Source organism: Ascaphus truei, chromosome 8 (genome assembly GCF_040206685.1).
Source record: "Ascaphus truei isolate aAscTru1 chromosome 8, aAscTru1.hap1, whole genome shotgun sequence".
NCBI classification, from domain to species: Eukaryota; Metazoa; Chordata; class Amphibia; order Anura; family Ascaphidae; genus Ascaphus; species Ascaphus truei.
This window is the reverse complement of record NC_134490.1, coordinates 22710006-22724295: the sequence shown is the minus strand read 5'-3', so window position 1 is coordinate 22724295 and position 14290 is coordinate 22710006. Positions and strand designations below refer to the sequence as shown.

Sequence of the window (14290 nt, the reverse complement as noted above, 5' to 3'; positions counted from 1 at the left end):
CATATAAGTGTTAAAAGGAGTGCTAGTGGGCGTGGCTAAATGTATACAACAAAAAATAAAAATGCCCAAAGCTACTTCCATTGGGACACTGTGTATTGTTGTCCCAATGGAAGTAGCTTTGGGCATTTTTGTTTTTTGTTGTATGCTTTAAAACCAACTCAGCACCTACCCTGAGGACACTATACTATAGGCAAAGATGATTATTATTATTTTTTACCAACAAAGCACTTGCAGTTTGGGATTTATTTGTATACAGTTTTAAAATAATTACTTGGCTCCTATAAATGACACCCCAAAAATAACACAATAAATCGAAACATAATGATAGTATGTGTTGCATTCTTATTGGGCCATGTTTATTAGCAGCTGCTTCAACGCCCCATGGTGTGTGACGCCATCAAACAGCGCCAGATTGTCAGCGACGCGCAATGTGAGCGCCACCCACCAGCCCAGATCCCCCTAGGAGTGATTCCGCAATGGAATCCAACCGGGATGAGGCGGAGCGCTGCATCGCCATTGCCGTAGGCGCCATCAAGAGCCAGAAAGCGGATAAGGCGCTTCGCTTCCTGGAGAAGGCCCAGAAGTTGTTTCCCACCGCGCGTGCCCGGGGTGAGTCTGGGGGAACGGGAGACGGGCAGCGGGGGAGAGAGAGGGAGGGGCTGATTAGTTTGGGCTCTGCTGTTGCGTCATAGCCGCCGCACTGAGCATGCGCTGAGCTTTTATGCCCGCAAAGGCGAATGGGAGTTGTAGTCTTTCCAGTAACATAACCTGCATTGTTTCCTGTGTGTAATGTTTATCGCCTGTTGTGAATGTCATTGGCAGGGAGGGGGTCTGTTTCACCGAGCTGGTGGCGGGGTATCTTCGTTGATTATGTGCCTGTAGTTTAATGAAAAGGTGGTTGGACCTCGGGCAGAAGACTACAGGCTCGCCCGCTGTGCGTGAAACATGGCTGCCGCGCACGGCATGCTGGGGGATGTGTCCGTTTAATTCCGTACTCCGCTTTATCCGGTCCTGAGAGGGGGGTGTGCGCGCCCGAGCTGAGTAAACTGTTCTGGAGGAATAGATGACAAACTCGGCAATGCTACGAATTTGTGGTTAACAGCGGTGTTTAGCCGTGAATAAGCGAGGGGAGGAGGCAACAGGGACTACATCTCCCATGATGCAGTGCGGCCAGTGAGCCCCTGACTAGATCAGGTGCCACAAAAAGCAACGGTTAGCAAAATGAAAGCTTCCCTGTGTAATAGGGAAGCTTTATATAGGCAGAGGGGGCCTTTTGCTGCCTTGGCCTGTTACAGACCAGGGCAGCAAAATACAAGGGACCCCCTCTGCCTATGTTTTTTGTTTGTTACACAACAGCAAACCAGTGAGCACATCCAGTGTAAAGATGAGAAGGTGGCTGGGCCCCAGTCGGTGATATGTCAGACCTGCCAGTTTTCCAGGACACATTTACTTTGTTGCTACTGCCCTGATCTTATTCCTTGTAAATCTGCAAGTTGATGCTGCTTGCTCTGACAGCTCTTTTGCTATAATACTATCCCCATGCTGCCTACTTAATGTGCCCTTCAGTGAAGTTGGCAGGACCCACCATGGTCTGCATGAGGCCGCGGCCCCAGTGCCTTTGAGGCATGCGCTGCGCGAAGAAACACCGTCCCGTCAATGGGGCTGGCCCCAGTACACAGCTTCGCGCGGGATGTGCGTGCTACAGTGCACACTGGGACCGTGGTGTTTCCCAATGGTTGGGGGGGGGGGGGGGGGGGTCATTTGGTGGTAAAGAAAAAAGGTGACTGTGACAAAGTGGAGAACAGGGTGACAAATACAGTCAATATATTCCATTCAGCGGAATCCTTATTCTTTTAATAATAGTTTAAGGTTCCAACTCCCATACCTTGGTCATAATAATTATTATTTTTTAGGGGTAAAAGGATACTTGGAAAGATTGGGACATAAGTTTAAAGAGATACACACAGTGCCCCACTTAGTATTATTTTAACAAACCACATAATTCTCAGTCTCCATGGATGATACTCCCTCAATATGTTATCCTCTATCTCCCTTGTAACTACCAGTCTCTGTTCCACTAGATGTGCCAGACGCACCTATTGTTTTTTGGAACCACAGACTATTTTTGGTTTCCAGTATCATTGTGTAACCCCTCTAATTCACCTCAGACTAACACCTATTGCTGTGACGAGGGCCTGAGTCCTCCTTCTCTGTACGCTGCTCACTCATGGCCGTAGGCCAAACAAAATGGAGGCAGACTACAGGAACGTTTATAATACCACTATATTTATAAAGTAGTTGGGATTCACCAGTACCTCGTGATTCTCAACAAAGGGATAATTTTAATGCAGTCACATTACACAAGATCATAACACTCCACTAAGTGCTGCGCAGATGTGCGTGTCTGTGTATCAAGGCCTGTGTAATGGTGCCGGCACACTGTTGGAGCTCTTATGTTATGGTGGTGTAGCAGGCCTAGAACTTCGCAAAATGCTATGGTATCACTTTGTATCCCTTTATCTGGCTCCTAAGTAGGCTCACTTACTTGGCCATTTAACTGAAATAGGTACTGTACATTGTTTTGATATTGGCACGTCTGTTACTTAACTCCAGTTCAACAGTAGGACCGTGATCCTGGGAGATCTTTCTTCAGCTCTTAGGCTGAGTCCATGCTCCCTGCTTGCTCGCTGAGGCTCAGGGAAAGCGGGTGCTTTCCCTGGCCTTGCGGTTGCTTACCGCACGGGCCGTCAGGGGGCTGAAGCGCAGGTGAGCCCCTACTAAAGCCGCTCTAATTGCGGCTGTAGGGGCTCAGTGCTGAGCGGGAGCGCGCCTCAGCACGCTTCCGCCAGCAAGCGGTTAACATGGCCGAGGCCTTACTCTAACTAAAGTTGCCAACAGACCAGCAAATATCACACCCCCACCCCTTCAAATCTGGCATTTACAAGTGTATTTAAATAATTAAGTCGGTTTGTAGATATGGTGATCTGAGACTTGGGTGAGGTTTGATTTTTTTCCTTTTGTCTACTTTTTGTCAGAATCCACCTAATCTCTCTCTTCCCCCCCCCCCCCCCCCTTTCCTTATCTCTTGGTTCTTTGATGAAGGCAGGGTGGGAAAATGGCAAAGAAAATACTTGTTTTGACAAACGTGGCCCCTAAGAAATGCAGTTTTGTAATTTCCAGAGAAACAAAAAGCCAAATTTTGCTTTCAGCGTAGTTGGATTAGTTGAAGGAAGCCAATTGGATTGTTAGATTTTTGACATTGGCTGGTGTGGAAAAATCCAGAGCTCCTAAAATGTTTGCTTAAAGCACTGCTGTATATGCCAGCACAGTGCTGACTGGTCAGTCACTGCTGCGACCGACGGCATGCTTTGCTAGCACGACCGTAAAGCGGGATAGTGCTCGCTGTCACCTGCTGTGGTTAATCGCGCTGCACCGCTTAGTCTGGAGTGTGTGGGGGGTTTAAAACAGAGGGTAGGCACGTGGGGTGAGAGGAAACTGGCCACCCCTGCTCTCAATAATGACAGTATGTGGAGCAGGGGAAGTGTGTGTGTGTTGCCCAGACCTCCTCTCCCACTACTGCTCAACAAAACTTTGGTTCCTAAAAATTCTGCCTGGCTTTTAAGTTTGATTTTAAATTGTCTAGAGTTGCATTTTGAGCAAGCTGCATGGGATTGCGCCTTTAACAGTCAGGCTTTAGGTGCTGTATCTGGCATGTAACGTGCAACAAAAATACAAATATTCAATATTCGCTTTTATGGGCAGCTAGAGGGGGGGGGGGGGAAGAGTTGCGTTTTTATAGAGGCAATTGCCCCTTCTTGCCCCTTAGCTTGTACACCCATGTCATCGCCAGAAATCTTTTATTTTGTGTGGGGCCCCTCTCGGCCAATCTCTAGCCTCCAGAAATCCCCAAAACGAGAAGCAATGTTGGTTCATGCAATAGTTTCTTTGAATGTATTTCCTGTAGTTACATCATCCTATAGCACAGAATAGATGCTGTGTGCTGTTTCTTTTGTTGAGGCTACTTTCTGGCTTCACAATTCCAGCCGGTTGAATTTCTCAATCACAGGAGGGTCCCTGGAATTGGTAAACCTGGTCGTCCTGGCTTCTCCATCCGGATGGCCAATAGGTAATGGTTAACAGTGACGCTTGCAAGGCAGGAAGTTATTTATCAAAGGAAAAATAATCCTATTGAAAGCAATGGATATTATTTTTATGCCCCCAAAGAAAACAGCACTAGATTTACCAGTTTTGCAGCCGGGAGACTGATGCATAACCCCCCCTCCCCCCCCCCCCCCCCCCCACCCACAGTAAGTTCTGTTCCACAACAGGAAAATCATGTCCAACATCTTAAAATTCTTCTCGGTGAGACTTTGGTAGGAAGATAATGGACATCTCATCTTCTATTGGCTTACATTGAATTTTTTTTTTCACAAATATTTTTTTATTGGGTACATTTTCAGTATACAGGCGAACAACTTGAAAAAGTTTGTGCTGTTACATATACATTGTGTCGCACATTGTTCACATATATTGTTTACATATTTTTCATATATTGATCATACATTTTTCTTAACTCTGAATTCAAGCTTGGATTCATTTTTTTTGCTCTGAGTGCGAGCGATTGTGTTTTCTCCGGGTCTGTTTCCCTCATTACATACTTGTATTACACTTTTTGTATACGTTTTACTCCAGCTCGATTCCTATCTAATTAACCTTAAACTTTAACCTTGTATTCTAACCTAACTTGTCGTGTTAGTCTTGTTCACCCCTTTCCGTCCTCTGTCTCCAGTCTTTACCCTGAACTAGACTGTCCCCTGTCTGCGAGTCTCTTTCCTCGAGGAACCAGTCCCATCTCTGGCGGAACTCTTTCGTTGTTCTGTTTCTGTCTGTGGACGTCTCCAGTTTGTCTATTGTCATTAGTTTGTATAATGTGTCTTGTAGTTGTTCCATTGAGGGCTGTTGTGTTTGTATCCAGTTTATCATAATGGTCTTTCTTGCCGCTAGTAGTATAATCTCTGTGGGTCTGGTTACTGCTCTGCTGATTTGTTTGCCCTCCGTCCAGTTCTCTATATTTGCAAATATAATAGGTATTGGGTCCTTTGTCCATGAGACTTTTAATTTTGTTTTCATATAGTCTAGCACTTGGTCCCAATATCTAGATATATGTATGCATGTCCAGAGGCAGTGTTTAAGGTCCGCCTTTGGTGTCTTGCATTTTGGGCAAAACGTGGTGTCCTCTGTCCTGGTCTTTATCTGTCGTTTAAATGCTATGTATGCTCTATGTGTTATTTTGTATTGCATTTCTCTCCATGTCTCTGACGGTATGATCTTGTGCACCCTGTGTATGCCCTGTATTAGCTGTTCCATGTTTTGTATTTCTGGGAAATCTTTTTTCCATGCCTTGAGTGTGTTGGCGTGTGTGCTCTCTATGTCTTGATCTCTGATAATGCTGTATAGCTCTGATAATTTACTTTTGTCCTGCTCTTTTGCTTTAAAATAGTCGTCTATTCTATTGTTATTTAGTACTGTGATTTTGTGATTTGTCAGCTTTTTGCAGAAACTGATTAACTGTGTATATGAGAAAGCATGTATTAGGTTTTGGGGGATGTCCCATTTTTGTGCGAGCTCCTGGAATGTCATATATTCCTGTTTGTCTGTGTTAATCACGTCTTTTAGGCAAGTAATCCCTTTTTGTTTCCAAATCTGGAATGATGTTTGGGTATGCCCTGGTATAAATTTGGGGTTGTCTTGAATTGGTAGATATCTTGAGATTGTATGTGACAATTTAAACTTTTTCCTGACCGTTTTCCATGTTACTATAGTATCTTTGATTAGTATGTTGTTTCTTTGTGTCACTGGGATATCTCCCCATTTAGTATGTAATAGCTCTTTCAGGGAGGTCTCTGGAGAGAACTCCTTTTCTATTTCTAGGGAGGAGTAGTGATTGGTATCATTTATCCAGTCTCCTACATGTCTCATTATGCTTGCTATGTTATAGTTCCTGATGTTTGGCAGGTTGATACCCCCCATTTCCTTAGGTAGTTGTAGTTTTTTTAGAGCTATTCTGCTTCTCTTGTTTCCCCATAGGAATTTTGTCATCGCTCTATTTATTGCCGTATTGTCTTCATGTTTGAGGAGCATGGGGAGAGTCTGCATAGGATAGAGGAGTCTGGCAAACGATATCATTTTGATCGCACTTGCTCTCCCAAATAGCGATAAGGGTAGTGTCGTCCAGTTTTTTAGTTCCTGTACTATTTTTTTTATGATAGGTTTAAAGTTATTCTCGTATAGTCTGGAAATTTCTGCCTCCAGCATTATCCCTAGGTATCTGATGGGTTTTTTTGTTACTTTTATAGGGAAATTATATGGTGTCCTAGTATCTGGGTTTTTTTTGATGTACATCATTTCTGTTTTAGATATATTTATTTTAAAGCCTGCGAATGACCCGAATGTCTCTATTTGTTGTAGGACCTTTTTGATTGATTCGTCTGGGTTAGTCATGAACATTAGTATGTCGTCAGCGAACATTGATAGTTTCAATTCTGTTTTGTTTATCTTTATCCCCTTAAAGTCTTTCATTTGTCTCAGGTAGATAGCCAGAGGCTCTATAGCTAGATTGAACAGCAGGGGTGACAACGGGCACCCCTGGCGTGTCCCTCTGTATAGTTGGAATGGGCTTGATAGGTGTCCTGCTGCTATTATTCTAGCCTTTGGGGTGTTGTACATTGCCTTTAACATGTTATTAAAGTTTCCCTTGAATCCAAATTTATCTATCACAAAGAACACATGTTCCCACATTATGTTATCGAATGCTTTCTCGGCATCGATTGTTACTAGGGCTGTATTCTCTATCTTGTGTAGTCTGACCCACTCTATTGCCGCTAGTACTTTTCTGATGTTTTTCACTGCGGATCTTCCTTTGACAAATCCCGACTGGTCAGGGTGTATCAAGGATGGAAGAATGTTCGCTAACCTATCTGCCATAATTTTGGTGAATATTTTTGCGTCTTGATTGATCAGTGATATTGGTCTATACGATTCTGGTCTTAGGGGGTCCTTGCCCTGTTTGTGTATTAGCATTATGTGGGCTGTTTCACTTGTTTGCATAAACGTGGCGTCTTTAAGGGCTTTGTGATATAGATGTTGTAATGGTTCTATCAAGTTTTCTTTTAGGAGTTTGTAGTATTCCCCTGACATGCCATCTGGACCTGGGGCCTTGCAGTTTTTTAGGTTTTGGATTGTGTCCTTTATCTCTTTTTGAGTGATAGGGGAGTTTAAACTATCTATTTCTTCTTGACTTACTTTAGGTATTTTAATATCTTTAAAAAATATATCTCTTGCTTCTGTATTTATTTGTCCGTCCCTATACAGTTTGCTGTAGTATTCTTTGAACACCTCGTTTATTTTTTTTGCTTCTGTGATTATCTCTGTCTTATCATATATTTTAGTGATGGGCGCAGTTGGCCTGTAGTTACGCATAAGATTTCCCAGGAGTCTACCCGTCTTATTACCGTGTCGGAAAAATTTGGCTTCTTTTACTGATTTTTTCCCTAGTTCTTTTTTTTCTAGCCATACCTCACATGTGGATTTTTTCTGGCTATAGTTTTCTTTGTTTTGGGGTGTTGGGTCTGTTTTGAATATTTTGAATGCCTCGCTTAGTTCTTTACTGGCCTTACAGAATTCCTGTGTTGCCTGTTTCTTTCTTCTGGATACATATGCCATAATGTCCCCTCTAATTACCGCTTTTGATGTTTCCCAGTAGAGTATGGGGTTTGCTCTGTGTTCTTGGTTTGTGTTGTCAAATCTCTCCCAGGCTCTCCTTAAGTAGTTCACAAAGTCTTCGTTATTGCTTAGGTAATTTGGGAATCTCCAGGTGTTTGGGCTTGCTCTGCCCAGTCCCATATCTAGATCTAGGCGTACCATTGCGTGGTCAGATATAATTATCTCTCCCATGTCTATGTGTGTTATTTTGTTTAGTAGGTTCGGTGTTAGTAATATTGCGTCGATTCGTGAAAATGAATTATGTGCATTGGAGTAGAAGGAGAAGTCCCTCTCCAGTGGGTTGAGCGTTCTCCATCCGTCTACTATCCCTAGTGCTGTTTTAATCAATTCCATATTTTTGGTTTGGGCGCTGTCTTTGGGCATGCTATCGTTGTGATTTGATCTGTCTAGGAACTTGTCCTGTATTGCGTTCCAGTCCCCCCCCAGTATTAGGTTTCTATGTTTGTATTTTAGTATCTTGTTTATAGTTTCTTGGAAAAACTCCGTCTTATGGTCATTTGGTCCATAGACATTTCCTAGGAGGTAGTCTATTCCTCCACTTCTGACCTCTGCTACTATGAATCTTCCCTCACTGTCTCTCTCTGTGTTGATTATTTCTAGGGGGAGATTTTTATTTATGAGTATGGCCACTCCTGCTTTTTTTCCTATTGCCGGGGAGAAAATGCTGTGTCCTACCCAATCTCTTTGTAGTTTATTGCTTTCTTTTGAATTTAGATGCGTCTCCTGCAGGAATGCTATGTCTGCTTTTTGTTTTTTTAGGTAGGTTAATACTTTTCTGCGTTTTATTGGGTTGTTAAGCCCTTTCACATTCCATGTTATTATTCGAGTATGCATTTTGTGTCTAAGTCTGTTCTGTGTCCTCTATGTATGTCATCGTTTGCTTTCTCTTGTTTCCTGTTAATTATGATATTCTGGGTTTTTTCTCTCTTTTCTACTTGTTCCCAACACTCTTTTATGTTTTTGTTAGCCTGGCTTGTCAACATGATCTCTGCCTGCTTTTCTGTATTAGAACTTCTAACTTTTTTTAACCTTTTAACTGTTTAAACTTTTAACTTTCCTTTCTTTTCTGGACTTCACTTTTTTCCAGAGGTGTACTTTCTACCCTCTTGTGTGTCTCCTTGTGTATGCACTTTAGTCTCCTTGTCCCCGCCGGGGGGTATATTTACTATTTTATTTTGTATTTTTTTTTTTTTTTTTTTTTTTTCTCTTTAGGCTATTTTCGTATAGTTTTTTTTTTTTTTTTTTTTTTTTTTTTTTTGTTCTGTTGTGTGTCATTTTTTGTTTTATTCTTTTGTTTCGGTTTTGTTGTTGTGTCCCTGTCCCTTGGCTATTTTGTCCTTGTTTCTTCCTATCTTTGGCCGTATATTAAGGTGTCTGTATGTCTATGTTTCCCTCTTGTTCGTCTCCTTACGTTTCTTGCTGATGTTATGAGTGCTTCTATTGTTGTGGCATGTGTGTGTGTGTGCGCCCTCCTTCCCGCTATTCTCTTGGTCTCATTGTTTGTATGTTCATGTGGTTGTGTAGCTGTATACCTTACATCAGTGTCGTGGTTGCCCGTCTCTGTCCCCCTTGGGGATCGGTTATTTTCTTGCTGTTAGGTTGTCTGTTTCTGTCCGTTATCTGTCTTTATCTCTTCTTGTTCTCACTATGCTGCTTTCTCCCCGTTGCGATACCAGGAGTCTACTGTAGGTTTAACTCAATAAGAACACAATAGGATAAAAAAAAGAACTTTCAGGTTATTGCATGACAATCACAATCACATTGTTATGTTTTTATGCTTTTTTGTTTTGACCTCTCTTTCTTTTTCGCTTGCCCCTCCCTTTCTTCATCATCCTCCCCCCCCTCCCTCCTCCCTCTCTCTTCTCTCCTCCCCCCTTCTCTCCACTCCCCCTCTCTCCCCCCCCTCTCATCCCCCTCGTGTCCCTTTCCTCCCCTTCCCTCTTTCCCCCCCCCCTCCATTCTCTTGCCTGAGGCGTTCTTGTCTCTCCCTCCCCTGTTGTATCTTTCTATCTCCCCCCCCCTCCCGGTTTGGTCACTCCCTTGCATCCATTCCAGCAAGCATTCCTTTGCGGGTTAATATCAGTTACACATTCAGATATCTATATATATCCCTATGTACTGTCACTCACTCTATGCTTGTTCATACCCCTTCTTGGGCCACACTTATGCTTATGTTCTTGCACACCCCCATACATTCACTTTTTTTTTTTTTTATCTTTTATCATGGGACACGGGACAAATGTCTTAATTCAGTCTCTTTCAAGTAAAATGTAATCTTGGGCTCTGCATCTGTCCACTTTAGCGGTCATCGTCTCTTGTGTCATTCCGGTCCTCCTCTGCGTTCCTGGGGATTGTCGTCTTTGTCACGTACTTTTCCGCCAGGTCGTGGGATGTGAAGGTTTTCACCCCTGTGTCGGTGTATATTTTTAGAGTTGCTGGGTAAATCAATGCGAATTTCCGTTTTTGCTTGTAGAGAGTGGTGCATACCCTGCTAAATTCTCTCCTTTTTTGTGAGACCGTGGCCGAATAGTCCTGAAAAATCATTATTCTCTTGTTCTCAAATGTCAGTTGGTCCATCTCCTTGAAAGCTTTGATAATTCTGACTTTGTCATCAAAGTTGAGAATCTTTGCTATTATTGCTCTAGGTTTAGTTTCTTGGTCTTGTCTTGCAGCACCCATTCTGTGCGCTCTCTCTATCTTTATTGCATTGTCTGCGGATAGTCCAAGATGTTCTGGGATCCATTTCTCGCAGAACTCTATGAGCTGGTGCTGTTTTATTGATTCAGGTACTCCTATCAGTCTTATATTGTTTCGTCGGGACCGGTTTTCAAGGTCGTCTACTTTTTCCTCTAATATGCAGTTTTTTTTCCGCATTGTTTCTAGTGCTTGATGCACGTCAGACATTTCGTCCTCCATAGTGCTAATTCTTGTTTCAGCCTCTTCCACTCTTGAGGTGTGTGCTGACAGCTCATTTTTCAGCTCTTCTATGGATGTTTTTATTTTGTCAATTTTTTTATCAAATTGGGGGAGAATTTCTCTTGCTACAGCCTTTGCAATACTTTCATGCTCTGACCTTGTTTGTGCCTGCTTGTCTGCTTCCCCGTTCTGGCTGGATTCTCCTGCCTGAGCCTCGTGGCTGTCGGCCATTTTCTGTGTCTCTCTCCTTCTCTCTCCCTTGTCCTGGCGCTGTTGCTGCTGTTTTGGGGCCATCTGTGCAGTTTTGGAGAGATATTTCTCCATGCAGGTGCCTCCGCTTGTTGGGGTGCCTGTCCCTTTAAATTCTGACTGATTTTTGCCGGCTATTTTCTCGCGGTTACAGCGGTTTTCCCCGGCGGGCCAGCGGAGCTCTTCTCAGTGCGTCCTCACAGCCCTGGCGCCATACCGGAAGTCCGGCTTACATTGAATTTTAATAATAAAAAATATATTTTTACGGAGAAATAACCATTACATGTTTAAGCAGATTTTTGTGTGAGTCCTTTTAAGCAGGGAAAATGAAGAAGTGAGAACAGGAGACGCATTTAGATCAGCCGGCATGTTTGATCGAATGTCTTATGGTTCTTAAAGAGAATTGATCAGAAAAGCAAACATTTGGCTTTATGTACAGCTTAATTTATATAGCAACATGCATGTACATAGTGCTTTGCAGCAGTAATACAAGGGACATAATAGGAATACGTGCCTCATACATAAGAGTAGATATTTGGGCAAAGGAGTCTTTCCTCGAAGAGCTTACAATCTAAATGGCAAGTAGGGAAAACTTACATAGACCATAAGAGGGGGTGTTATGGTAAATGTGTCTGCAAGGCATGGTAAATGCATATGAGATGTATAGTATCAGCTAACGGAGCTATCCAAATGCTTCAGTAAAGAGGTGGCTTTTACGATGAGCCTCAATGCTGGAAAGAGAGGGTGCTAGTTGGATATTGAGGGGAAGAGCATTCCAGAGGTGTGGGGCATTAAGTGAGAGCTTTAGATACAAAAGGGGTAGACACTAGACATCCTTGAGCAGAACGCAAGAGTCAGGCAGATGTATAGTGAGAAATTAAGGCAGAGTAGTGTATTGCCTTAAAAGACAGGAGGATTGTGAAAGTAATACAGGATTTAATAGGAAGCCAGGAGAGGGATTTTAACAGGCATATATGATGAGACAGATTTAGGAGAGTAAAGCGATTCTAGCGTTTAGGATAGATTATAGGAGAGAGATGAGAGGTAGGAAGGCCAGATAGTAGAAGGTTACAATAGTCGAGACGGGAGAGAATGAGGGCCGGTGTTAGTTTTAGCAGTACAGTGACAGAGGAAAGGATGTATTGTTGCAATATTACGGAGGGGAAAATGTCCGGTTTTAGCTACAGTGTGATTGTGAGAGGAGAATGTGAGGCAGGAGTCAAATGTGACACTTGGGCAGCGTGGATGTATGATGGTAGCGTGGTTGTCAGTAGTTAATTTGGTGAGGGCTTTTTTGGTGGCGTTATCAGTGAGGAAGTCCGATTGAAGAGGATCTAGATAGAAGTGAACTGGGGCGCTCCCTTAACACAACTCTTGCACCAGAAACTGTGCTGATGGAGGAAATCAAAATATAAAATATACCACCCTTAAAGAAATAATCAATGTCTGCTGCTCAGCCCCAAAGAGAGGATCTTCCCACGATCCTCAAGATGACATGTGGAAAAGAGAAATAGGGGGGGCGCAAACGAGGGTCAAATGCAATATCGGACCAGAATATAAACAAATGCATTTATATAGAGGTGATGGGGAATGCACAGAAAATGTACTCACTCGGGCCTGTGTTGCTACAGGTATCTTTAAGCTGCTCCTACTTGGCAGTCGGTCCCACTCCTCCTCCCTCCGTTCGTTAATAAAAGCCACTCGGGGCACATGTAGTGGGAAACGGCGCCACACAAATTGATTATGAAAGCATTTATTGAAGATAAGTGAGATAACATAAAACTCGCACATAAAATAGCTGCTCCAGGGCGACGACGCCAGCCTCCCGCTCTCCGGTGCAGTGTGATCCTGTTCACCGCGTCCGGTATACAGGACTGCTCCCCCTTGATGCAGGCGCCGGCTACGGTGTCCCTGTGCTGCCAACAGTACTTCCGGTTCAGGTCTCTGCATGCACAACGCGTCAGGACGAAGGATTAGTTCATCCGAAACGCGTTGTGCATGCAGAGACCTGGGCCGGCGCCTGCATCAAGGGGGAGCAGTCCTGTATACCGGACGCGGTGAACAGGATCACACTGCACCGGAGAGCGGGAGGCTGGCGTCGGGGCCCTGGAGCAGCTATTTTATGTGCGAGTTTTATGTTAGGGGGGGTGGAATGACCAAAAGGTCATAATGTGTGCACCTTGCACTATACTAATGTGAAAGGAGGGAAAACCTAAATATTATAACCTGTGTGATATAGGAACAAAAACTGCAATAAAGTGTATAGGTGGTGCTGGCAGGGAAAAGGTTAATGTTGATCAAAAAGATAAAGAAAAGCTCCCTATACGCCACACTAGAGATCACCTAAATCTATGTTAAAACTTAATATTTATTAATAAACAATTAAAATGTGTTTATTGCAGCAGTAATGTGAACCAAAGTGATTAAAATGATTGAAATAAAAACGGAGAGGTTAGCTGTGTACCTAATAGAAACTGACAGTGTAGATCAAAACCACTATTGTCAATTAGAGTGTCCCACAACTATATAATTATACTAGAGGTGGTAGTGATTTGGCTACAATAGTGTGTCATTTGAAAACTACTCCTAGATGGTAGTGATGGGTGTAACCTGAATTGATGTGTACGCTCGGTTTACCAAGTAGATACTGTAGTGAATCAGGTATACATACACATTTGTGCCAGACCGTCAGGTTCAAAATTTAGTGAGCCTGTGGGTCTGTCATGGTGAGCAATAGCAGTTGATGCAAGATCACAAAGTATGTGTCTTGTACTGTGAACCATGAACCATACAATGACAAGCTAAGCGTTACCACCTAGTACGCTGGCTATATCGGAGAGGTCTGTTGCCTAATTCCTCTCAGAGTGTTTCGGGGACTTCATTAGGAAGCACAACACTCTGACTACTCCTTAATCATTGTATGGTTCATGGTTCACAGTACAAGACACATACTTTGTGATCTTGCATCAACTGCTATTGCTCACCATGACAGACCCACAGGCTCACTAAATTTTGAACCTGACGGTCTGGCACAAATGTGTATGTATACCTGATTCACTACAGTATCTACTTGGTAAACCGAGCGTACACATCAATTCAGGTTACACCCATCACTACCATCTAGGAGTAGTTTTCAAATGACACAATATTGTAGCCAAATCACTACCACCTCTAGTATAATTATATAGTTGTGGGACACTCTAATTGACAATAGTGGTTTTGATCTACACTGTCAGTTTCTATTAGGTACACAGCTAACCTCTCCGTTTTTATTTCAATCATTTTAATCACTTTGGTTCACATTACTGCTGCAATAAACACATTTTAATTGTTTATTAATAAA

The 14290-nt window shown here is 43.1% G+C and overlaps 1 protein-coding gene across 1 annotated transcript in view; it reads left to right on the top strand.

Moving 5' to 3' along the window:
- The first annotated feature begins 413 nt into the window (after positions 1–413).
- The window catches only part of DNAJB12 (DnaJ heat shock protein family (Hsp40) member B12), a 64830-nt gene continuing 50953 nt past the window's right edge, over positions 414–14290 (top strand). Inside the window, exon 1 of the mRNA XM_075610782.1 lies at positions 414–609. Coding sequence (XP_075466897.1) covers positions 477–609 — 133 coding nt within the window. The 5' untranslated portion in view covers positions 414–476. The remainder of the gene's footprint in view (positions 610–14290) is intronic.